Consider the following 27,684-nt stretch of genomic DNA (forward strand, 5'->3'; position numbering starts at 1 on the left):
AGATGGTCCCTGGAAAAGGAGGAAAAAGAAGACAAGGGACAGACTGTTCTCTTCACCAGGAGTTTCCAAATTTCAGCCTACTTTACAACTAAGGTTTTGTTGACACTGGATGGAAATTAAGAATAAAATTGGAATGTTTGCCTGGTTAGACAAACAAGTGCTCAAAATAATTGTATCACAGAGAAAAATCAGAAGTCTGCATAATTTGTGCAATATTTTAGATTCTAGAAGTCTTGGAGACACAATCTTAAAGCATGGCAAACAGTTGATTTTCTAAGTACATTAGACATGACTAGATATTTAATAGTCTGTATTTCTATACAAGTCTTCACATACAGGAAATGGGGTTGTCAATATTGTTGGTACTACAGATAGGTCATTCAAAGCCAAAGTAGATGATACTTGGGATTTTCCATCTTCTTGTTACACATTTTTTTCATATTCATGAATACGATAGCTATCCAAAACCCAAAATAGTCAGAATCATATATCTTCTAATGCTTCTATATTATATAATGACTTGAAATCATTTCATTCATGAGAAAAGTTGCCTAAAGTTGAAGATGAAATGATTAAATAAACAACCATATCAGATTGTATTAAAAAAAATAACATGATTCACACTATAATCAATAGATCAAATTCACATTTGAAACCTAACTTTCAGTTTTTGTTTTGATTAAAAAAAAGAGAAACAGGAATTCTAGAGTGTAAATGTGTTCTCAATAATTTAACTCTATCATCCTGCAGTCTTGACAGAGAGACCTTTTTCTTGATTTTCAGCAGATCCTGAACTAGTTTCCAAGAATAAACCTGAATACTGCATTGACCTTTTCAAAGTAGAAGCATTTGAAACACATATCTGACCAATGCAAATTATAATCTTTTAAAGTACAGTCACCTGGCAAAATAGACAAAGCCTAAGATCACAATTCTCTCTTAAAAACAATATGTTATATGTCACCAGGCCTATCTGCTTAACTTAGCCCCACTTAGTTTTTTAAACTTTTTTGCTGACCCACCAATCATTTTTTTTCCTTGTTCAAGTCCTTTGCCACCTGAAAATTATGATTTGAAAAACTGTATTTCAGTTAATCATCCCCAAAATGAATCCCCACATATCAGCTTTATTCTAATAATTTATTTTTCATGGTCTATCAATGAATTATAAAAATGAAATGACTGCACTGTGTTGTCATCTCTCCCTCTCCCCCCACATCCCCCCAAAAATGAACAAAAAATACTTACAATGGTTCTTAGCCAGGAGCATTTTATCCCTTATTCACTAGTGGTAAATGAGTCAGATATGAGTTGGCCAGGAAAAGAGCTGCTTTACCCAAAATCTTAGTACAAAATGAGTCATCTCACTCCAAACACCAATATATCCTCCAAAATAACTGGCAAGAATTTCCTATAAAAAGAATCTTGCCTTCACCCTTTTCCATCCATTTAGCTCTCTGATTTTTCTAATTTTTCAATTTCCTGTGCACTTATAATACTGCATTCATAACAAAGGCCCAAGAACATTTCCACCTTTTCATCTCATTCTGAAAGTCCTCTTGCCTGTATTGAGTAGGGGGACAATTCTGATAGTATTCCCCTGAAAAGAATAAATGCTCTGTGGCTTTCAAGGTTTCTCTCTGTCTAATTCTCTCAGATGAAATTCATGCATGGTTCAATAGAAATGCAAAAGCCAGTTCTAGAATAGTTTTTCTTTTCCTCTGCTGAAAAAGTGAGTTCAAAGCCATAGAAAATATTTCAAGCAAAACCATTTTTCTTCCCACAAGAAAAATCAATCAAAATAGATACAATCTGTTTAAAACTGATAAACAAACATGAATTGAAGCCACAAGCTTCAACTGTTTCCCTCTATGTCAAAACATTCCCATTCCCCTACTCTCTCTGCCATCAGATGAAGCTTAAAAATCACTTGAACTGAAGCCAAGATTAGATCCCTGCAGAGCAGCAGGAGGGAAGCACACTATCTACCTGAGGACAAACAAGCACACTCGCTCTTGCCAAAGGGCTGAGATTTTTATATTATTTGGGGCTCATCACAGGATTTATTCTTCTTAATTTATTCTAAGCTCTGCGATTTAATGGGCAAAATTACTTATAATTCATTTCACTCAGGTTGGAATTTCGCTTACTGCTTCCTTTCTCTATATTAAACGAATTCTCAAGAATAGCTATTCTCCTTTTATATCCAACACTAACAGATGCTAGTTTCCTCAGTTTTATAGCCCTCAAATGACGGACAACTAACTGTATTTGGCCTTTGCAATAATTGCAACGTCTTTGGATGATGAACTTGGTTCAGTTCTTAGCTGGGAACAACAGGGGGTTAGCTCATGCTATCAGAGACATAAAATAAGTTTTCCCTTATGTTCCAGACCCCCATATGAAGATGCCTTCTAATACAATATCGTACAACTTTTTTTTTCCTACTGGTAATTTGTTATTTAAGTGGTTATGGTAAGAAAAAATAATTTCATATAAGTGAAATTTCCTATTCAACTTATCTCCTGCTCTTGACCAAAACAAGATGTTAAATCCATTAAATTTTGAATACTCAGTAAAAGCGAGAAAGCAAAAACTCTTCAAATTTATGCATTCTTGGGAAAATTGCCAATCTATGCACTAGTAGCAGGGTCTGTGTAATTAATGGTGATATTATTGACAGAGGGAATCCGATTTCATTCTCAGAAGCAATTTTAAAATGCAAGCTGGCAGAGTTTTAGCAAAGCCTCACCTGATTTGTGTTTAAATTGAGGAAATGTGACTTTGAAGTCAGCTGAAGAAAGCACCGATGTTAATGTACGAGTATGTACATTCTGGTGGCTTTGGTCACAGTAGACTTAAAAGACATTCTGCATGTAGCATTGTCTGCAGGATAGGACGATGAACACCGAAATGCATAAACCGACAGATATTTTTTAAAAGAATAAGGAAACCCAATCTTAGGTTAATCTTAGTATTTTTTTTTTCCTGAAAGCTATATTCATATGAAGACTAATTGAAATCAACCCCTTCAGATCAAAATGTAAAAATAAAAATCAGACTCAAGTCTACACATTCCATAATATACATTCCTGTCTTCTTTGGGGGCAACTTCCATCTTTATCTAGTCATTGTACCTCTAGGACAGTCATCGAAGGAGCTTGTATGTATTTAGGCTATTCAACTGACTTAGCAGTACATCCAGCTTCTGCTCTCCTTTTTTTCCCTTTGTTATACCAGTAATTTCAAAGTGATGAGAGAAAGAAAAAGAACAGGTGGAAAAATATAAATAAAAATAGAAGAAGAAGCCCACAGCAGCTGTTTCCATAATAATTTGCACTGAATTAGCCAACAAGGAGTGATTTTTCTCATCATCTATCTCATCCCCTCCATTTCTGTGTGAACTGCAACCACATGCTCCAGCTCTGTGTTTCCCATGAAGACTGAAACCAATGAATGAATTCTTGATAGTTGACAGCATGTGCTGTGACATCTGTGGCTCTGGAGAAGACAGGTGGCACAGGTGGACAAGACAGATGAAGGGAAGGCTGGAGAGAGGTTCATGAGCATTGACGATGAGTCTAGATGTCACTGACCTTAATGATTCCCCCATGTTGGGTTCCTACCTGCTGTCTTCTCGAGTGAAGGGCTGTTCCACATCCACCGTCAGCGACGCCAGGGCAGAAACAGTCTCTGTCTCCTCTTGCAACTGAGCCCCAGCCAGAGCACAGCCCCTTGGCACGGCCACTCTCCTTACTGACTTCCAATACTTGCCTAGAAAAAAAATGCATCATACTTTATAGGGATTTTAGTCAGAGCAGTATTAATCGGAATATTCATATGGGTCCAACTCAGAGGAGTTGTTAAGTTGAAATTCTCCATGTTATACATAGTTATAATTTGTTTTTTTAACTGTTATGAATAGTTTTTTCAATCTAAGAATGCCAAGTTGGGAACTACTCATATTCCCAACTCGCAGTCTCTCCCTTCTCAGAAGGTAATGAAGTGAAGAGTAATCTATGGTCTAATGAACTCACTATCAGATTGACAGCTGTCTGTGCAACTAAGTTAAGCAAACTCTGGGCATCATACCCACCCTGGGCAATCCTCAAGAGACTGGGAGGTAGATGTCTCATGGAGAAATTGAATGAAATAGTAATGTTAAAAATTGCTACTTGAGCCATTAATTTTTTTTTTTTTTTTTTTTTTTTTTTTTTTTTTTTTGAATGAGGTTGGAATATTAAAGAAAAAGAAAAAGCCCAGAAATGCCAGCATGACCTGAGTGGCAACTTTGCCAGAACAATCAGGTTTGTTAGTCCTGGATGTTCTTTCTTTCTTAACCCCAGGGTGTGTACTAGAACAATAATTGATTTAAAACTTTAATATATGCACTGGCTGATGTTGGAACTCTTCCATATGTCATAGGGATGTTTCTTTATTTGAGACAGGGAAAGAGAATGAGAGGAAAATAGGAGGTCATGTCATGAGAACTTGCCAGTGGGATAAATACGAAAGAGCAGAGCTAAAGACCTTCTTGCAGCCCCCCAGCTATTTTTTGTGTGCAGTGTTCTGTAGCCCCAAACAAAGCAGGAGAACCTCCCTCTGTGCTGACAGGACCACCAGGTTAGAACTATCTCTGCAGCCTGACCAATTAGGTGGGAAATGGCATGCATTGTTTGCTTACTTCCAAAAACAACAAACAAACAAAAACCAAACAACAACAAAAAGCAGTAGATTGTAAAGGCAAATGGATGAGTACTGAATGGGGAAGGAGGATAACTGGGTTGCAAACCCAGCCTTGCCACTGACCGACCGCCTCATGGTCGCAAGACTCTCCTCCAGCACTTATTACTGCTTCTCAAAACAGAGGGCTGATCTCAAATCCCTTCCAGCTCTAACTAACATTTCATGACTGGCCTTTCCTTATCTTACTGCTTCACAAAGGAATGAATGTCTCAGAGGAGGAGACCCAGTCTCCCCACCCACTCCCATGCCAACAGAACCTTCTGACATAGTTGTCTCCTACTATTTTACTTTCTGTGATCACCTATTCTGACCAATGTCCTGAGAATCATAAAGCTTTAGTTTGGACCAAATAATAGCAATTTTAACTGTGAATGAACCCACAAACTAACATTTTTTCGAAAGCTAAGGCTGTGCCAGATAGTGAAGACAAAGAAATTCATGGCCTGGTTGAGACAGCCCTTTCAGTTAACAAACAATGACAATTCTGTGTAGAAAAGGTCCCTGTGTTCCTGAGAGGAAATAAGTAGCACATCTACTTATGATGATGGGAAAGTGAGAGAAGATTTGCCAGAAAAAAGTAACTCTTGATCGAGTATTTGAAAGACCACCAGAAGTTAGTCAAGCTGAAATAGAGGGAGGTGGTAATAAGGAGGTATCTCTGGAAAAGGAAAGAGTGTATATAAATGTGCAGAAACTCAAGTTTCTATACTTTACTGGGGTACAAAGTCCACTGCTAAGCATAGCTGGTACATAGGAAAAGTATGGATGCGATGAAAGACTGCTGTCACACGCATGGGCTAATTAACCCATAATCTTAAATAACCTGAATGGTCTTGGACTTCAACTTGCGGGGGATGAAGGCCATTTTATGCAGAAGAGAGAGAATCAGGTTTAAGTTTTTCAAGGATCCCTCTGGAGAGATCGTGGACCATGGATTGGAAGGTGATGAGAGTGGTAGCAGAAAAACCAATTGCACATCTTCGCAAAAGTCCAGGGAGAAATGATGATGTCTACACTAAAAGGAAATGACAGAATAGAAATGAGGAGATGGACTAAGGAGAGGTTTAGGAGGTAGGCAATGGAAACGTATCTTGGCTTATTCTTTAGTGTCCCCTACCTCTCTCTCAACTTTGAAAGATGACCCTGAATTGACAGCTCCATACAAGACCCTAAGTTTTCTAGATCACAGTGTCATTATAATCTTACCCAAGTTGGAAATGCTGTGTTTCATCTTTAAGAGCATTCAGTTGTAATGAGTTTCACGGGATATTATTAAATATTATTTTAGTTCATGATACTCACAAGCTGGTGATGCTGGATGACATGCTATCCTTTTTCTCTAGAGTGACTAATATGGGGCCTTTCACAAATAAACGATAGGTAGCTCGTGGTTTATGGGATAAAATATGTTATAAACACTATAGGAGCTCATTATTGAGCTCTGAATATGTGCCAAGGACTGTGTTAGGTGTGTTCACATTGAGAATTTATAATTTCATTTAATCCTCATGACTATGTAGGCAATATTAGGCAATTGTTTTGAAGGTTACATGGCTGGTAGGCAGAGAGAAAAGCTGAAATCTTCACCTAGGAATGCCTGACTCCAAAATGTAGCCTTTTCTGTATTCTGTAATCCTCCTCTACCCTCCTCCTAATACACATAAAAATACAAAAATAGACTCAATATATGAAAATCCCAATTAAAAAAAATATGCACATTGCAACAGATTTATATATATTATTCACAAAGGAATCATCTTTGGTAATAACAAGTTACCCTTATTCCTTAGATGCACTACGCTATTCATCCGCCTTTTATTGGCTTAATGGCATGGGTTTATTGCACCAAGTGAGACAACCACATTGAGACTAAATTTTTCTACTCTTCATTTCTCACTGCCTTATACTATTGCAAGCACCTGGTTACCAGGTATACGTCACTGACAAAGCTGTCATAAAATTGGAGACAAGTGCTCACTGAAGAGTACGAATAGAAGTCCTCAAAAATGGAGCACTGAACTAAAAGTCAAGATTTCCAGATTGGAGATTCCACACTAGACATAGATAAATTATTTGGATCACTCTGGGGCATAATTTCCACATTTATAAAATGATAGTTGTGGGCTTGATGATAAACGAAAAGTCTCTTCCTGCTCTAATTCTCAATGATTGTGATTCTTTTGATCTCACATTACATATCACTCTTGGATATTAGAGTAAATTTATTATGACAGAAAATGTTACTTTTCTGTGAGCCTATGAACCCTTGAAGAGGTCAGCAAACACTTACTTTTAGATAATATGGCACATCTAGAATAACCAGGGGCTTTAATTTTGAAGCACTGTACTTTTTCTTCAAGAAGAGAGCTCTTGGTCATAGACAAAATAAACATCTTGACTCCTAAGACACAATCAGTACAGAATGTATGAATCATTAATAACTCTTTAAGCAGAATGACTGACAATGATCCTTCAAAGTTTAGTCTTTATGTATGTGAGTAGTAAGAAAGATTTTAAATAGCTGAGACCTTTTTGAATAAAATTTAATGCGTATAAAATATCCTGCTAAGAAAAAATGTTAGAAGTTTGGCTTTTATCCAGATGCATGAGGTTCCTGACTCAAAAATAACCCAAAACATTAAATTCAATATGGCCTCTGGCAAAGCCTATAAAAACAAGGGAAATATTCTACATGAATAATGCATTTATAGACCACTATCTCTATTTGTAAAGGAGAATAATTAAAGTGGGTACAGACTGTGAAATATGCAGCCAATTCAAATCCCACAATTTATGGGTTATATTTTCACATGATGGGTAGAGTTTTTTCCTTTCATAAACATGTGCAAGAAAATCATATCTGTTGGTATGGGAATAATACCCCCAATTAGCACATAAGAGAAATGAACCAAGGTTTATTACTAGTTTTCAGGAGCTGTTATTCATAAAGTAAAATATTAGTAACCAGCCACTACTGGGTTGCTCTCCTAAGGAAAAAAACTAGCAAAAGAGTTTTCTATTAAAACTGGATACACACACCTCCCTTTTTGATCATATCCTCTATCCTTATTCATTTTTCTCATTTTTCAGCACTTTTTTATTGGACTATTTAGCCTTTATTATTCTGCATTTTTGTTTTGTCTGGTAAAGATAAAGCAAAGAAGGAATTTTAAAATAAAGGTGAAAACTAGATAATGGAATGCAGACAGTCAAGAGTTAGAGGTGGGTACCATAGATGGAATGTCACTGGGTCAGATAGGAGCCAGGAAAGGGCATCTTGCAGGTACTGTGTAATCAGACTTCAGTATAAACCAGATTGTTTTGGTAATGAGTAATTTGGAAAAAGGAGTTGTTGACATATGAAGGTTTATGTTAGAAATAATCCTCCTACCAAAGTTTTCCCAACCAAAGCCCTTTGACACTTTGAAAACCTCCTGACACTTTGAAAATCTCCCCCTTTCATCATCATTTTGGGATCTGTGGAGTCATTTCTCAGATGTGTTCTTCTCATTTGAATGATATCACCTGTTGGCATTGCACACATGTTCTCATATGAAAAGAAGCTGGTACTGACCTAAGCCTGTTACTAGTCCCTTCAAACTTAGAGATTATTAATATCTGGGACTTACAAAGGGCCTGAGTTCATGAATTTTCCAGCGCTTAGAGTTTCTTAATACTTTTTAAAGATACATTTTTATAGATATATGGAGAACTTAGTATCCAAAGCATTACATATATGCAAAAATAAAGATGTATTGAAAATAGGTGTATAAATAGAGTGACCAGGTCATTTTTCATCCAAGTTGGGACAATTTTGATGTTAAAATGGGGCTAAAAATAAAAATTGGATGCTATGGAAATCTTCATTTATTGGTCAACGAGTTATTTTTATCAATGGATCTAAAAAGTAGTGCTGTTCAAAAATTATTTTTACAACTAAAATTCATTCTAAAAGATAAAAATAGCATAATTCATGTAAAAGCACAATAACCAACTTCTTTATATTGATTATCTTAACATTAGAAAAAGGACACAAGCAGCATTATGATTGTTGGTCAATATTCACATATGTTAATCAGTTTTGTGACCATCTCACTGATAGAATATTATTGGTATTTTTTTATGAAGAATGTATTTTTTTACTTCAAAGTAGTCTAAATATTTTAGACTTTTTTATAAAATTGCCTGAAGTGTTCTTCACAGTGGAATTTAATGGTAAATAAATTTGAAATTGTGGCATCTTTAATTTACTTTTCTGAAGAGACTATATTATTTTTGGTTGGCAAATACTGTCTCTAAAATACAGTACTATCTGGTAAGCTCAGAACAATTTCTGCTAAGTGTGAAATATTTTCACTTAGCTGTTAAAATATTGAAATGAGTAACTATTTCATACAAAATATTTTCATAACTACTGTCTTTTTCCTCCTTGAGTACCTTTCTTTAGCAAACAGTTTATATAAGCCAAATTTATCAAAAAAGTTTTCTCCATTTATGAATCTTTAAAATTTTATTTAATGAATTTAGATGCTGCAAAGTTATATGACTTCTCAATTTCATTCCATTCCAGAACAGAATATAAATTTATCTAGTTAAGAATAGTTTTATCGATGATTCCATCAACAAATAGACATCTTTGAAAGTCCAACTACATAATTGTCAAAATCAAATCTTGTGCACAGTTTGAGTGTTTATTCTTCTATTCATTTATTCTCTTGCTTTCATGGGGATCAATTTAAATGTTTTCCCTTTTGAAAACACTATTTACTGTAATTGTAATTCTTGAAAAGCTTTAAAATCTGGTAGTTTTGCTCATTTCATGATTATTTCTTATGGCTTCATTGAGGTATAGTTAAGCGTCAATAAAATTTACCAATTTTATAATTTGGGCAACGTACAGAGGGATAGTGGATGGGGGGAGGGGGGTTCACACAGGGTGAGGGATATAAATGATAAACATCTAAGTTTTACTTTGTCTTGTGCACCTGAAACTAATAAACTAATTAAAAAAAAAATTACCAATTTTAAGGGCAGGTCAAGATGCATGTTGAACAAATGTGTGCAGCCATGTCACCACTACAGCAGTCAAAATATAGACTATTTTCTTCTCATAAAAAGTTCCTTTTGTCCTTGTGGAGTCAGTATCTTAGGCTTCTTCTTGGCCCCTGAGAATCATTGAAATTCTGCCACTGCACTTTTGTTTTTTCTAGAATTTCACAGAAATGGCACCACATACTATAAACTTAATATCTGGCTTCTTTCACTTAACATAATACTTTGAGATTCAATATATTTGTTATCTTTTTCTTATCATCTTTATCTTTGTTTCTTTGTGTTAATATGGTTACTCCCCCACCCCCCGGCTTATTTTAAGATTTCATTATGATGTTCTTCACTGTGATTTTATTCATGTATATTCTGCTTGAGATTGATTGAGTTTCTTGGATCTGTAGATTTGTAGTTTTCCATCAAATTTATAAAACCCTTTTCCCATTACTTTTGATATTTCCCCAACTGCCACCTATTCTGGGACTCCAATTACAGGTATGTTATACTGGTTGATGTTGTCCGGTATATCACTGACATACTATTTTTTCAGGCCTTTTCTCTCTGTTCTTCACTTTGTATAGTTTCTAGTATTTCTTCAACTTCACTATTTAAAAATTTTTTGCATTATGTGTATAATCTGCCATTAATACTTCCAGGGTGCAAACTTTCATTTCAAATATTGTATTTTTTATCTCTAAAATTCCCATTTCCACGGTTTTTGTGTTTATCTTTTCTCTTCGCATTATGTTGGCATTTTTCCTCTTCACAATAGAAGTAACTACTGGACATTCTTGCCTGCAAATTCCATCATACCTTGCATTTCTGAGTCAGCCGCTGCTAATTGTCTTAATATTCTAGGTCGTATTTTCCTATTCCATTGCATGCCTGGTAATTTTCATCTAGATTCTTGACATTGTTAATTTGAACATTTTTGGTTGTTTTATCTTGCTGTGTTCTTTGCAAGTGTTGGACTTTGTTTTGTCATGTGGTTACATTACTTGCAATCACTTGCAATTGCTTGCTTGCTTATTTGTATTCTTCGTTAGAGTGGCTCCAGAGCAGGCTTGTGCTATCAGGCTAATTTAGCCCTACAACTAAGATGAAACTATTTTGATGTCTCTGCTTGATATTTTGTGTATCATAAAGTCTTTCTACTTTGGCTAGTGGGAATATAGACTATTTCCTGTGTGAGCTCCTTGAGTTGCTTAACCTTCTGTTTTCCATTGGCTTGTTTGCCAGCCTTGTGGCATTTCATTCCATGCATGTAAAGATAAGTAAGACAAAGGTTTAAGGAAACTGCTGTAGAGACACATGGAGCTCTTTCACCGTATAGCAACTTCATCTCAAATACTCTGCCTCACAATTTCTAGTCATTTCCGTCTCCCCAAAATCTGATCACTTCTGTATCTTCAACTCAGAAAAACCACTGGACTCTATTTGGATTCTCCCTCCCTATGCTGCAGCCTGGAAATTGCCTCTCATTAGTAAGTTTGGGCAAGTGTAGGACTCATTTTGTTTATTTTTCTTTCCTTGTTTGTTTTCCACTGTGATCACAGCCCTTCACTGACTATTGTCCAATGTCCAAAAACAATGTTCCATATATGTGTTTCTCTGCTTCTCTTTTGTTTCTGATCAAAGAGTAGTTCCTATAGTATGTAGTTACTCCACATGTTGGGTCAGAAGTCCATTACTGAAAATTCTGATTAATGATTTTAACTGATTAGAAAAAATGTAATTGAAATTCAGAAAAGTCATTTATAAAATAGCTTGATATTACTTTAGGTGGTAATGGGCAGCAAAAAGAGAAATTTTGTACTGCCATTCTGAAGTGTTTTATTTTCTTTGCCAGCAATAGCAGCTGTATTTCAAAAACATTGCATTTAATTTAACTCTATTTTACCCTAACTGTGTTTACATCAAGGTATTTACAGTTCTGAGAACAACAGCTTAAATTTTCATTTGTAGAGGATCAAGCCTATTGCTTTTTTAAGGGATTTAAAAATAAAATTTAATTACGTTAACTACTTTTTATTAAGTTTTAAAATTTATAAAATTTTAAGAATTTTGTATGCTCTATAACTAATGCCGAACACTTTCCTATTCTTTCAGCTTAAGCTATGCTCCACCAAAGTTTAAATTTGCATATTAATAGAAAAACAAATGATCTTGTCAGTGTTAGATTTTCACTGTAATTTATAACAGTAGCCACAATAATGCCCTATGTTTCATTTTTGGCAGATTTATTTCCAAAAGCTTTACTTTGATGCTATTAATTGAATGAAAAATATGAAAACCATTATTAGAATTAAGGTATTTTTCTGTTTGAAGTATCTGAGGACACTGGATTCTTCTGGTGGAGTCAACAAATAACAACTATCACCTCACTTTGGAGCTTGAAAAATAACACTTGAAAGTGAAAGTTAATTTAAAAAAATTAGAAGCATAGTCATTTTACCTAAATAAAAAGTCATGCTTCACAGAGTGATACCTAAATGCACTTCCTGCAACTGCACTTGTTAAATGATCCCCTTTGGCCTTAATTTCTATTTTTGTTTTGTTTTAAATAATTACTAAATTTTAAAGTAGATACTGACACTGATTCAGCAGCACGTATCTTCAGGGTTCACGTCACTCATGACATTACTACGTCCCCATAATGAATGATAAGTTGACAAACACTTTGTGCAAGTTATACGTTAATTACCAACTTACTTGAGAAATAACAATTGAGCACTAAATTTTTTAACATGCACATTTGTTTCTGAGCACATTTCAGCCAATAGTGTTGATGGCAAATTTAAAATAGGTAATTAACCATAAAATAAATAGTTGTGTAGTTGTAATGTACAATAATTGACAAAACTTCTGTAGGAAAAAATTCAGAGTATAAACGCTGCATGCAGGATTGCTCCCCCTAGTTCTTGAACATATTTAACCCAGACCTAACCTCTGATTCTCCACGTTCCCCACACCACCACCTTCTGGCAGCTTGGTGGCATCATGCACGTCACAGCTGTGTCTACAGCACACCTGTCCGGTGCACCAGGTGGCAGCAATGTTGAATACTTCTTCCTCCACTTCTCAGGCCAGAAATTTAGGTGTCCTTTACAATCGGTATCTTGGGTGATGTCTGTTATTTCAACATTCCATCCAGATACACTTGTTTCAGATTTTTCATTTTTCAGAAACCAAATTGGTCCCACACTCTATCTTCGTAAATAAAGTTTTATTGAAACACAACAATGCTCATGATACATTGGCTAGGGCTGCTTCCTTGCTACAACAGAAAGTTAAGCACTTGAAACACAACACTATATGTAGTTACTATCTAACATTGTATATAAAACTTTGTTGACCTCTGTTTTAAAGCAAGAAGGTATACAGACTAATATGCCTTATCTAGCAATAGATCAGTCTGGTAGCACTTTAGAGAATAAATTGAAGAAAGCAAGAATGGATGTGGGAGATACTCTGTACTGAAACGGTCCAGGAGAAAGATGATGGAAGCCTGACTTGAGACAGTGATCATGAGGACAGAAATAAGTGGATGGATGAATGAAATGTTTCAAGAGTACAAAAACCAGGGCAGGATAATGGGTTGGATGTAGGCAGCAATGAAAGAGTAACATGAAGAATAATTCCTACATTCTTGTCTAGCAAAACTGGAAGGATGGGGTTCCGTCTACTAGGATCAAGAAACTCTGAAGAGGCTGAGGTTTGGGGCAAAAAAAAATAACAATGTCTTTGGACATGTGACTAGATGTGCCTTTGTGATAACAAACGAAAGAGGCTGAGCTAGAGTTTAATAAACATCTGGGACTCAGATCTGAGGTTGGAGTGAAAGATATAAGTTTTGGGAGTTATTCTTGTAATATGGTCATGGAGATACGCTCTGGGACAAAAACAACAACAAGTAAAATGATGAGAAATAGTTATTGAGTGCCTATGCTATGCCTGTGACCATGTGTTTAACAGGTAATTTCATAAAATTTCAGACCTACCTTGTGAGATAGATTCTTTCATTTTCCTTATTTTATAGATGAGAAAATTGAAGAAAAGAAGGTTGAAATAACTTATCCATATTGTACACTGAGAAAAAGAATCTGTAGTGTGAAAAGGATTTAGGCAAGAGGATGAAGGGCTCACTACACAGAGACTCTGCATTTAGTGTCGCAGCTAGAAGAGATGGGTGGGTGGGGAGGAGGCTCTAATAGTTCATTTGTTGGCTAGCTAAAATATGGATCAAAACATGGCCTGCAGTGAGTGAGTTAGAAATCTCAGACCTGTTGTGATTTAGTGAAGATGAAGGGATTCAATGATTTAGGAATACTGGCATGTTAGAGTGGATTTGTCATTTAAGACTTACCCACCCTGGGAGCATCCAGAAAACACACACTTCACCATGACTGAGAAATAACTCTGTGAAGGGACCCCTGGAATTCTTGAAGAGCTCTGTGATCGCTCATTTCTGTAGACTATAACTTACAGTGGGATCTGTGGCTACTGAATTGGGGAACCGAAATGCAAGGAGAGTCATTGGATCCCAGGGTGGCAGGGCCCAAGTGGCAGCATTCAACTGCCAAAGGCAAGGTGAGTGTGGTCTACAGCAGAACTGAAGCAGCTGGTCTGACAGAACGGTGGAATGGCCTTTAGCAGACTCCGTTTCAGTGAAAGCTGGGTGGCAATATCATGCAGGACTGGGGAAGGACCTCCAGGAGGATGCATATGCTCTAGGTCAGCATCCAGCACAGGGCGCTGTTTCTCCCATATCCAGGAGTCCTGTGTCCAGGAGTGAAAGAGGGCAAATGGGAATGGCACCTCTTACACCTTGTGATCCACTGGCAACCTTTCTGCTTACTGTTCCTGTGACCTTATGCTTTGTTAGCCTAAAGGTATTAGTTCCAAAGGGAGGAAAGCATCCACCAGGAGACACAACGATTGCACTGACCTGGAAGTTAAGCCTGTCGCCACTTCACACTCTTCATGCCTCTGACTCAAAAGGCAAAGAAAGGAGTTAATGTGCTGACTGGGGTGATGATTCTGACCACCAAGGGGAAGCTGGATTGCTTCTCCACAAGGGAGGTAAGGAAGAGGGAAGAGTGTGCATGGAACACAGGTGATTCCTGAGGATACTTCCTAGTACTACCATGCCCTGTGATTAAGGTCAATGGAAAACTACAACAACCCACTCTAGGCAGCATTACTACTAATATGGCCCACACCCTTCAGGAATGAAGGGTTGAGTCATTCTACCAGGTGAAAAAGCCATGACCAGCTGAGGTGCTTGCTGAAGGCAAAGGGGATACAGAATGGATAGTGGGAAGAAGCTAGTTATAAACACCAAGGGTGATGCATGACTAATTACCGTATAACAAGGGCTGCAATGGTGCTGAGTATTTCCTCCTTTTTGTTATGCATGTTATTGGTATGCAAATATATTTGTTTTCCTCCATCCCTTACTCCCTTATCATGTAATGTAAGACACTGGCTTTACATCATAGTATTTAAGTATTGTTAATTTAATGTCATAGTATTCAAGTCATGTTAATTTTGTATCATAGTATTTAAGTTATGGGATATTGAGAATAAATGTCATTCAAAGCTTTACTTCCTCTCTTGGGGAAGGGCTTCGTGGTTTTTAGTTGTCCTCACAATAGTTGTAACATGTTAGGCAGAGCTCTCACCTTATTAGTGTCTTCAATTGGAAATTAAGTATGGTTTAAGGAAACGTGTATGGTGTTAAGTAGATAAAAGGTGGACTTGTGATAGTTAATTTTATGTGTCAACTTCACTGGGCCACAGAGTGCCCGGATATTTGGTTAAACATTATTCTGAGTGTGTCTGTGAGGGTGTTTCTGGATGAGATTAACACTTGAATCAGTAGACTGAATAAAGCAGACGGCCTTCCCTAAGTAGTGGGTCTCATCCAATCAGTTGAAGGCCTGGAAAGAATAAAAGGCTGAATAAGGTAGAATTCTCTATCTCTGGCTGACCAAGAGAGCTGGACCTATGGTCTCAGACTGAAAATTATACCACTGGTTCTCCTGGTTCTCAGGTCTTTGGACTTGAACTACCAATATACCATCTACTTTTCTGAGTCTCCAGCTTGCTTACCGAACATCTTGGAACTCTCAGTCTCCATAAGTGCACAAGCTATTGCCTTATAGTGTGTGTGTGTGTGTGTGGTTTCTCTGGAGAATCCAGAGTAATACAGGCAGGGAAAAATCAAGGTGAACTTGAAACATCTTGTGGTACCAGAAAGTAAGAAAGTGCTCACAAAAAGACATAGGAGTCAGCCTTAAAGAGACTGAATGTCCAGCGCTGGAACAATTTGGGCAACAAAATAAATGACAATACTGGATTATAACCCACTGATAGAAATATATAATGATTACATTAATGAATGGAAGAGAAAGGACATCTCGTTATTACAGATCATTTCCAAGTAATAAATATAGAAGAGTAAGGAAAATACAGAATCTGCATTGGAACACCAGAGTAATGCTTTTTGCAGGCAAGATCCCCCAATGGCTGTTAAAATTAGTGAGTAAAAGTTTGAGGAGAAACAGGATATTTGCATAATCTCAAAGTATCTTCCCAACATATTTATTAGTTCCAAAGGGAAATAGTGTAACATTATACTAGAGAATTCCTTAATTGGGTGATCAAGGTTAGCGTCACCAAAAACAAGAAAGACATGCTGACATTGCATACCACAGCTCTGACGCACTAAGAAGGGTACTGCATCACTGCTGTAGTAATTTTGTAAAAGATGTATATCCTCAATCCAATCATTAAAATCAGAAAACCCAAGCTGAGAAACATTCTTCAAAATAACTAAGCAGTGCTTTTCAAAAGTGTCAAGGTCATAAAAGGCACAGAAAGACAGTGAGAAACTGTCATAGATGGGAGAAGACAGAGACATGACAACTAAATGCAAAGTGTCAGTTATGTACTGAATTCTGGAACAGCATTAGAAAATTAGTGAATATGCAGGTGGAATCTAAAGTCTACAACTTCGTTAACAGTACTGTATGACTGTTAATTTCTTAGTTTCTATCCTTGTTCTATGGTTATACAAGATGTCAATATTAGGGGCAGTGGGGTGAAGGTTATAGCAGAACTCTATTATAAACATTATTATACAGAGGGTGACAAAAAAAAATGTATACACATTTTAAGAAAGGAAAAAACTGTATTAAAATTGTAATACTCAGGGGCCGGCCTGGTGGCTCAGGTGGTTGGAGCTCTGTGCTCCTAATTCCGAAGGCTGTCGGTTCCATTCCCACATGGGCCAGTGGGCTCTCAATCACAAGGTTGCCAGTTGGATTCCTCGAGTCCCACAATGAATGGTGGGCAGCGCCCCCTGCAACTAAAATTGAGCACGGCACCTTGAACTGAGCTGCCACTGAGCTCCCTGGTGGCTCAGTTGGTTGGTGCATGTCCTCTCAACCACAAGGTTGCTGGTTTGACTCCCACAAGGGATGGTGGGCTGTGCCCCTGCAACTAGCAACGGCAACTGGACCGGGAGCTGGGCTGCGCCCTCCATAACTAAGACTGAAAGGACAACAACTTGACTTGGAAAAAAGTCCTGGAAGTACACACTGTTCCCCAATAAACTCCTGTTCCCCTTCCCCAATAAAATCTTTAAAAAAAATACAACAGGAGAAATCAGCCCACATTAAAAAAAAAATTGTAACACTCAATATATACTGATAACAAAAAATGAGTACAAGTCGTGTATACATTTTTTTTGGCAACCTTAGTATTTGCAATTTTTCTCTAAATCCAAACTTATTTCAAAATAAAAGTTTAGTAAAATTGCTTTTTTGATCTGACAGTAGAATGACACTGGTAACCATAGCGAGATCACAACCAGGTGAGAGGGCTTCCGATGGGGTTTTGGAGGTGAGAAAATGGAGATAATAGATAGAAACATCTTTCAAGAATGTGTTCTTGAAGGGTTGAAGAGCAATAGGATGGCACACTGGAGAAGGAATGAAGTTGCTGGCGCTTGTTTTTGAGATGGGAGCTAGTTTGAGGGCATTTTACTGTTGATGGGACTTAACAGTTCAAGGAAAGCAGTTTGGTAGCTATACTTCAAGTAAGGTTTGTTGCTGGGGTTAAGTGGGGAGGTGAGCTGGATGGAGGTTTGAGGAGAGTGAAGTTTGAAAGAGAAGTTTGAGAGGCAGAGTAAATTTGACCTAAGAAACACAGTAGGATTATAATGGGCCCATTGAAGTTTGGTGATCATAAATTTATAGGAGGTCAAACTGCTACGATTCATGACAACTTTGAGCAGACCTGTTGATTTAGGTCCAGTGTTGGAGAAAGTTCTTTGTAGAATCTATTCAGGGTTGCGATTTTACTATATTGGTGAAGTAGATGGGCAAGACCTTTCAGGCAGATGGAAAGAAAGGTAGAGGATAAATGAATTTTGTGTTATTGTTTTTAAGCTGGACGTAGAAAAAAGTGAAGAAAGGAAAGGGATAATGAATTAGGAGAAATGATAATTAAGATAAATGAAGTAAAATAAAGAGTCTTAGATGTGTGGGTTAACAATTCTATGGCATATGGGTGTGATGTATCCCTCTCTGGCAGAGCTATGCCTGCCTGCCAGCACTGGCTTAGCATTTGTTTTTTTCAGGTCTGCTAAGACAGTAACAGATGGTCATCTGCTCTCCAGGTTCCTATTATTTCCTTTCTCATTCTTTACCCCTATGAGTGTATGTCTTAAAAACGAAACAAAACAAACCCTCTTTATTATGATTTTCTTAGAGTTTCATGGACGAGTGAAAGGAAATGGGTATTTTTAATCTATTATCATTACTTGAAAATAATGCCCTTCCTCCATTTTAACCCCACGAGTAAAGCTTATTATTTCCTCGTTTCTCCTTTCTGTTGACTTTCCCTAGTGGCTTATGTCCTTGTGCATTTGACCTTATTCGACTATTTAGGTATGTATGTATTTATTTATTTGAGCTCATATTTTGTGGAGCTTGATCTCTGTACATACTGAAGGTCTAAACTAGGGATACTTCCTCCCTAAAGGAATGGCATTTGTTTCCTTCAGAATCTGGGAGTGGACCAATTTATTCATCGTTAGTACCCATTAATATCCCCAACTTTGATGCAGACCTTGGGCTTTCTTGTGCACTTATAGCACTGATATCACTATTTGCCCCAGGGAAACTCTGATTTTTTTGTTACTTACTGCTTACTGCCCCATTAAATTTCGGCTATGTTTTTTTTTTTCTTCTTCTTCTTCCTCTTCCCTTACATTCTAGCAATCTCAGTAATGTATTAACATAGCTAGTTTTGATGTATGCAGAATTGATTATGTTTTAGGAGAAGTCTATTTTAGTATCTATCCTGGGATAGTTGGAAATAGGAAGCCTGGAGGAACGATGGTCCTATTTGTGAAATGAAGTAGAACAGGAAGGTCATATGCTTTAACAGAAAGAAACTGAGCTTTGACAACACAGCCAGACCAGGGTTCAAATCTTGGTTTTACTGCTTACTAGTTGAAAGACCTGCAACCAATGACCTAAACTTGTTAAGCCTCAATTTATTCATGAACAAGATGAGGAAACTAATTATGCATTGCAGAGTTGTCTGAAGATTCTGCAGTCCTCTTACAACTCTGCAATGCATAATTAGTTACGTACCCAGCAAATAATCTTGCCCCAAACTTGACCTTCTAGCATGCCCTATCTCAGTGAATGCTATCTTGTGGGGTGTGTGTGTATGTGTATGTGTATGTGTATGTGTGTGTGTGTGTCTGTGTGTGTGTGTCTGTGTGTCTGTGTGTCTGACTCATATGGGTGCTAAAAGCTTAGTATATAATCACAAAGGATTTCTTGAGTTTTCCGTCCTAGAAACACACACAGTTGTATTTATTCTCTTGGTTTGATTAGTTTTGCCTTAATAGAAATGTGAGTGAAAGAAAACTCGTAATTACAGATGCAGTTGCAACATATATATATATATATATATATATATATATATATATATAAAATAATCCAGACAAGTTAAGTCTCTTAGCAGATGGCAGATTTCCCTTTTTATTGTGGTACATTCGCGTATTAGGGCTCCACCAAACAATAATCAGAGTTTCAACATTTCAAGAGAATGGCTAATTAGAAGTTCAAAATCAACTTTCGAAAAGCCATGTGTACAAGTTTGACCTGGCTCTGATACAAGAAGGGTTGGCGGGGTTAATAGTGGGAAAATGTCTAACACTGCTTTTCTTCAATGAAGGCCCAGGGCTGCAACGTCAAGGCCTCTGTCTAAAGCCAAAGAATCTATGACAAATAGCAGCTCACACCTGACAACAGTCAGGGTTTTAAACTCAACAGGGCAGGGAGTTGAAATTCTGCCAATCCTTACATTTTTGTGTGATTAGATGTATTTTGCAAGTTTACAAGGGGCTCCAAAGTGGATTCATAGCTCCATGGCTCCTTGTAATTTGGCACTGCCCTTCTAGAAATGACTGCGGCTAAACCTCAATTAACCAGAACCTCCCAATCTCCAAATCTTCAGTTAAATTGATATTTTTAAATAAACCTTTGACTTTTGGAAGAAATGGGAAAAAGTGTATACAATAATTGCAAAGGGAATGGATTTATTTGTGAGATATTATAGCAGAGTGGCTAAGACCACAGACTCTGGAAGTACACTCCTTGATTTATGATCTTGCTTTTGTCCACCTATTAGCTGTGTGACGTTGGGGGAAGTTAATTAACCGAGATGTGCCTCGGCTTACTTGGCTGTAAAATAGGAATGAAAATAGTATCCACCTTACAGGGTTGCTGAGAAGATTAAATGAGTTAATTTTATAAATAAGAGTGCTTAGAACAGTGCCTAGCACATTGAAAGCATTCAGTAATTGTTATTTTATTATTTGCTAACAGCTTACAGGGTTTGCACAGTGTAAATAATTTCATCCAATGTCCCTCCATCACTTCATTGCAGTGAAAAACTGATGTTTCGGATGATGCCTCCTTCCCCCGCAACCTTCAAGCCTTTCAGTCAGGGAAGTTTCTTTTTCTTAAATCTAATATTCGCCACCTTCTCTTTCAAACCTTTTCTTCCTCCGCTGTTCTCTATCACAGCAGATGACACCACCATCTACTCAGTCCTCCAAGCCTGAAACCTAGACATCATTAATGATTTCCATGCTAATTAATTACCATACCATGCCAATTCTCCATCTGAATGAAACTGGCCGCATTGGACAATAAGCCCTACTCAATCTTCTGTCCTTACTGCAGGCATAGAGATCTTCTCAAATGCCTGTTTAATTAATCATGTTCTTCCCTGCTTGAAATAAAATCTCAAATCTCTATGAGTTGAAAGTCCCTTTCCTACATTGTGGGTTATCTCTTGCTCTTCTCCCCTGGATTTCAATAGAATGGAGATGGAGGAGAGAGGAAAAGAGAAAGTAGAGAAAAGAAAATCAAAATGCAATAGGAAGGGACAAAAAGAGAGGATAAACAGTGTGGTTTAGCATTTGGGTGTGGAGTCAAGAAGCCGGTAAAGCATGTGAGATGATTTATGTAGCACATGTTGCAATTTAGGGGAACAGCCCATTGAACTGTGTGCATAGCCCCATGAGGTCAAAATATTGGACAATTTCCCCACAAGAGATGTATGCAAATTCCTTTCATTTTAGAAACAATCTGGATTTTCTCCTGGATTGTCTGATATAAATGCCCCTTCTCCTTGGGAAGAGGGTAGGTAGAGAGTATTATGGTCATGGGAGGAGATGGCTGAGCATGGCATTTCACATACAAGAAGTCAATGGTTTTCACCTTTAGAGCAAGTCTTGTCTTACTTTAATAGCTTTTTTCCATTCATTACCATCCATATCTTCTCATCACCAAGAGAACTGCACAGTACCTACTCTGGTTATCCACTCTAATATAACATAAACAGTGTTTGTACTTTATTTTACCAACTAGTTATCTTTCATTGGAAATAGAGTAGAAATGAAATCAACAAAATGAACATTTCTTTGATCTTTCCTAGGATCAGTTGTTATGTCTAAGGATGGTTTCCAGAACAGTAAATATGATCATATTATAATAACAAGAGGCAGAAGAGAAGGAGGAGAAAAAAGAGGAGGAGGGAAGGAGAGGAAGAAGTGGAGAAAGAGGAAGACGAGGAGGAGGAGGAGGAAGTCATTTCTTTAATAACACACATGCAAAACATAAATGAAGCACAGTTCGGACAAAGAGTGGGTGTCAATTATCCTTGCCTTGATCTCCCAGAGAGAATCTGATCTCATTTTCATTTCTCTAGAATGTGTGAAGGGGTGTGCTCTGCACACTGTAGGTGCCTGAATCACGTGGATAACTGACTACCTAGTAGTCAATTACATAATCACGTGGTACATCCTACTACAATGAGAACATCCTATCGCTTTTCGTACTGACCTTAAAAGTTGGATAAATTTATAGCACCCTGAATTCACTTCTCGTTGCCCTAAATAATACTCTGTGTGTGTGTGCTTAAAAAAAAAAGGAGAGAATATTAGCATAATGATAAATTTCATATGCAGGAGACATCTATGTCATTTCTTTATTTATCTAGAATAAGTCTGACATGAATGTACATTGATATTGCAAATACTGTTCCTTTCCCATTCTGGCCCATGTCACCATTTTCTTATGGTTGGCATGATAAGGGATTCTAAGAAGACCCCAATCTACTAAACAGGGAAGAATTCCTAGAGTGAGAAAAAGATGAAAGTTTTCCCCACTTTCATGGGGAAAATTTCTACTTTTATTTTATAATTCTGTTTCTTATTTGCCATTTTGTTGCCACAGTAGCACCAACTGAGAAAAGTACTATGGTGATATGCCATGTTATTCCTCTGGAAAATCCTCAGAAAAGTTAAGTGGCTTGCTCATTATTACATGGTTGATGAGTGGAGGAGAGGATTATACTGGAATTCATGTAATTTTTAAGTGCTGTACACTAGTACTCTACACTATCAGCTGAAAACTACTGGAGGGGTGTAGCAAAATGTTAAAAGAAACCTCAAATCTTTGTGTATGTATGTATTTTCTTGATCCACAAAACAAAAGATACTATTATTATCACTATCATGCAGGAGGTCTCTAAAATTTGTTGACACTTAAAAGGAGCACTCTTCTTGCTAAAAAACTTAAAGAAAGGAAACCATGACTCTATACTTGTGGTTTTCATATTTTGGGGTTTCTCAGATCAATATCAGCATCATTCATTACATAATATGTTTTTAGGACTTAAAATTATAGTATTCAAACTGAATAAATTCAGTTTTATGAACAACTCCTTTCATGGTTCTCCCCATCCATAATCAGTGAAAATGTCATTTCTCATGGGCCAGCACTGGTGTGAAAAAATGGCTTTCGGGAACCCTGCTTCTCACTATGCCATGAAAAAGAAAGAGTTCAATGGACTCTCCAAATTGTTAGGATGGGTCTTAGGAAAGGAAACATATGTATGAGGGTCCTTTGTCCTTTGGGCTGACCCTTCGCTGGCATCACTTGTTAGTGATTATAGCCAGCCAAGCAACTGTTAGATTTAGCTCTGAGAACTGCCACCAGCAAGCTTAGCCATGGAAATACTAGCTCACAAATAATTCATGTTCTTCCTAACTTAGAAAGGATTCATCTTTGTGGGTTGTGATGGAAAGAGAAGAAATGGGCTCTCGTATATTTTGCCTGCCTTTCATTTCTTATTCTTCATGGGCTAGCCAAAGGGTATTACAATTATCTTAGGTTAAAAAAAAATCAGTTTGGGCTTTAAAACAACAACAACAACAACAAATGTGGCAAACATTGACAGACTGGCTGATTCGTTCACTCAACAAATATTTGCAGAGCACTTACTATGTGCCAGACACTAAACAAAGGATATGACAATTATAAACTAACAATCTCTGCCATGAAAACACACAGGAACTGCATCTAATCTAGACTAGAGATGAAGGGCGATTCAAAGGTGGCTTCCCAAAAGAGATAACCTCTGAGCTACATCTTGAAAACTCAATAGGGATGAGGCAGAGGACTTTGGCATCTCAGGGATGGTTGATCTTTGCATACACCCACCATCCTGAGACGAAACCAGACCCTGACCTGCCAGAAGAAATATTTGCCCCGCTGTTGCCTGGTAAGACCTTTTCTTCGCAGCTAAATGAGTAACACAAACAAGCACAAGACAACAGGGATGATCCTGCCTCAAAATACATGTGGCCCGGCAAAGGGCCAATGCTAATCGCAGCCTCCAGCACCTGCACACCCTCAGCTGGGGGGCTCAGGTCTCAAAGAGAAATTCACATTCGGCCTGTCAGCACCTTGCTGCCTGCCTTGGGACAAGGCTATCTAGGAACTTGCCTGAATGTTTCCCACATGCTCCAAGGCCTGCTTCTCAACATTTACATAAGTTTTCTGATACTGTAGTCCCAACCTGTAGCACAAAAGAATCCTTCAGAACCTGGGCTAGGAGCTGGGCTGAAATTCAAACACCTCCTAAAGTTAAAACGAGGCACCTGTGTGACGTTCTGAGACACATGTGAAGAGGAGGTCTCCTGTTCAACAAAGGCTACCTTCAGGCCGACTCTGTAAACAGGCAACCGGTACAGTCCCACAGGCTCCAAGCTCACATGGTCCCTCACTCTTGGATCAAGGCTTTGCTGTCACCTTTGTGAAATTATTAATATTTTTTTAATAAGGAAGTATTAACACATTTTCATTTGGCACTGGGATCCACAAGTTATTCAGCCAGTTCTGACTACTTTCCCCACCAAAGGGGAAATGGGGAGCCCAGTCGAGGCCCTGGAATCCTATAGAACTTGAAATGGAAGAGTGGGTTGTAAAACAGAGAAAAATAAGAGGAGGCGTGCAGTTTTACATTTGTAAAGAAATCTCACATTGTTTGCTAAGCCAGGAGCCCATAATTTTGATTTCCTGAGCCACTGTGAAGTTTGCAACTCTGAAATACCCACTTTCTTTTATTGCTCTATGGACCTTACACAGCCCTTTTTTTGTTTCTTTAGTCTGGACGCGCGGCCCCAAAGAGACACAGTTCAACAGAACCACATAAAAATGTACCCCACAGTGGTCAAAGCCACAGCCCCGAACCACTTTCTGTGTGCTGATTTTTACCCCATGTCCCAAATGGTGAGAGATCACTGTCATCTTGTGTTTGTCTTTCACTTTACAACCTCAACCTACCCTTCAGTTCCTCCTCAGCCACAGTTTAAGTTCTTGTGGTGGTGCTACTATCACTATTTCTCGGTAAATACTTTTTTTTTGCATCACCAGCACCTTGATTTCCATCAGAATTGGCTGCATTGTTCGTGGAGCCCAGTGCAAAATGAAAATGTGGGCCCCTTGTTCAAAACGTAGTAAGAATTATAAGGCAGCAACAGTAAGAGCAGTAAGCCATACACAGAACCCTTGTAAGTGTCGGGCTTACGCGACTGCACAGATTGGCCAGCCAATGATTCTCAGTGTGCTGAACTGGGGATGCACCCATTCCTAAACCAATCACTGCTAAGTGCTTAATCTGTTTGGTCACTGTTAACCACTGACTGGTTCAGCCTTAGACTAAGAACAGCTCCCCTGGAACTGGGCATAAGTTCATCTTCCCCTGAGGTGCATGGTATTTGGTGGTAAGGACTCCAGAGTAAAACCAGGCTTCTTTTGGGTTGAAGTGAGGAAGGCATGGTTGCTGAGCTGCCAACCTCAGCACCCACTATACCATGTATCTGGGACTCAGGAGGAGCAGCTCTTCTTCAGAAGCTCCTTTTGATGCCAGCTTTGGCTTCTGACAGCCTTGAAGAATGACTCAAATCCTCCTTACTCAAATCTGACTACTCTCAATTCCCAGGCTCTTCAAACCCCTTCCCTGCTGCCCACCCTTCCTGCAGTGCATGCAGGGGTGAGAAGGGATGCTCCTGTCCTCCTGAGGACCATCATCTAATTAAGCAACCACAACTAACAGACTGTAAAATACACAAAAACTTAAATAACTGAAACATTTTAAATAAAAATACCACTAATTAAAATCCACACGTCAGTGCTGAGACTTTATGGCAGTATTCAATGAACAAGCACTGGGTGGAACCCTCAATGGGAATGTAGGAGGAAATGGATTTTTCAGTGGAAGCGGTCAGTTGTGGGTGGTAGGAAATGCATTTTGGAGCAGAAGACAAAAATTCACAAGCCAGAGTGGCAGAATTCTCATACAGCAAGTTTTGATAGTAGAGTGAATTCTTTGCAAGGGTCAAACAGGTTTGTTTGGCCTGAGCAGATGGCACAAGTCACTCTAAAATGTCAGTGGCAAAAGGAAAAAAAAAATCATGCAGTAGAAAGTCATCACTAGGAAATCAAACCCAATACAAAAGGCAATAATACAGTTTCTAAAGATATCCACAAACTATGATTTTTTCACACCTATGAGAAAATAAAGTCCTTTGCTTCTGTTATTCCCTTCGAAACATTCACTCTTTCTTCATCTGGTCAACATCCTGGTCAGTCCTTAAGATCAAGCTCGCTGAGGCCCTATCACTGCCAGGAAGTCTTTCTTGCACCTTCCTCCCTCTCCAGTACCTCTCATCCCAGCTGAAAGAGGCTCACCAAAGAGACTGCTCCTTCTTCATGATCTCAGGGTACCTGGTGACCCCGTATTGGAACGATCCGTTGCAGTGTCTCTCACTGGGCTATAAATTCCTTGATGCCAGAAACTCTGCCTTATTCCTTTCCATAACCTCTGTGCCTTGATATTTGATCAAGCTGTTAGATATCAGCATGTAATAAGTACTCAGGAATGCTTACTGAAAGTGATCTTATCTGATTATACAGAGGAACAATAACTTTTCATAATCTGTGTGTATAACGGTAAAAGAATGCTCAGAATGAAAGAATAACATGTATAAAAACTAGGTATTTTTATACTATTTGATAGATGACCTGCAGGGGGCATTAGATTGGATGTGGATGAATATGAGAAGGTTGTCAAAGATCACTTCAAGATTCCTTTCCTTGAGATCTGCAATAACATACAATAGACTCTTAATCTACCCTCAGTGATAATGAGACAAATCAGTAGCGTGACAGGATTTTGTACTAAGCCCATGAAATCTTCTCCAGCCTTCCCTTCTTCATGTCTGTCAGTTCCTTTATTTTAGCCTTAACTCAAAGGCTTTCGGCTCCAGTACTTGAATGTTTCTTTTTTTTACTGAAAATCTTTGAAATTCATAGTTTATTCCAGTTATGATATATAGTCAATAAATATTCATTGGGTACCTATGGCCCTCAATCCATGAGTGAAATGCAAGTGGGAAATTACTTTCAGTTTCTATATGGCATGATTTGTAAACAGTCACAGTGGCTGATGAATGGATAATCTAGAACCCCAATGATACTCAGCTCTCCAAACTACTCCTGAGCAAGCAAAGACAAGGACTCCTCAGAAAGAGCTGGAAGCTGTCTTCTCAGTAGTGTTGACAAAATGCTTCTATAGGACAGCAGCAAAGCCAAGGGTTTTCGTGATCCTCCTTCACACTTCATTTTGCCATTTGGTTTTCCCCGTCATGCTAATTTTTGTGTTGATTTCTGTGTGTGTGTGTGTGTGTGTGTGTGTGTCATAATCTAAAAAGAGTAACTCTTGACAAGTAACAGTAATGTGAAGGGAATTGCATAGTAAAGAAGTTGCTGACTTTCCCTGCTTTATTTAGTTGGATTTGCTTATAGTCAGGATTTCTCACTAATTTTTCTTCTCCTGCCAGACTGAAAACCAGTAAATGATTGCTGAATTCCAACATCATTAGGAGAGAACTTACCTTAGTTAAGACTGGGCAATATAATCACAATTTCTACATTAATGTCAATGTTC

The 27,684-nt window shown here is 37.9% G+C and overlaps 1 protein-coding gene across 1 annotated transcript in view; it reads right to left on the minus strand.

The window, feature by feature from the left end:
- LOC148758334 (histone deacetylase 9-like) overlaps window positions 1-27,684 on the minus strand; it is a 178,204-nt gene that overhangs the window by 20,284 nt on the left and 130,236 nt on the right. The window contains exon 7 of the mRNA XM_088797712.1: window positions 3,627-3,774. Coding sequence (XP_088653838.1) covers window positions 3,627-3,774 — 148 coding nt within the window. The remainder of the gene's footprint in view (window positions 1-3,626; window positions 3,775-27,684) is intronic.

This window comes from Rhinolophus sinicus, chromosome 4, assembly GCF_057876585.1.
Source record: "Rhinolophus sinicus isolate RSI-liver-muscle chromosome 4, RSI-T2T, whole genome shotgun sequence".
NCBI classification, from domain to species: domain Eukaryota; kingdom Metazoa; phylum Chordata; class Mammalia; order Chiroptera; family Rhinolophidae; genus Rhinolophus; species Rhinolophus sinicus.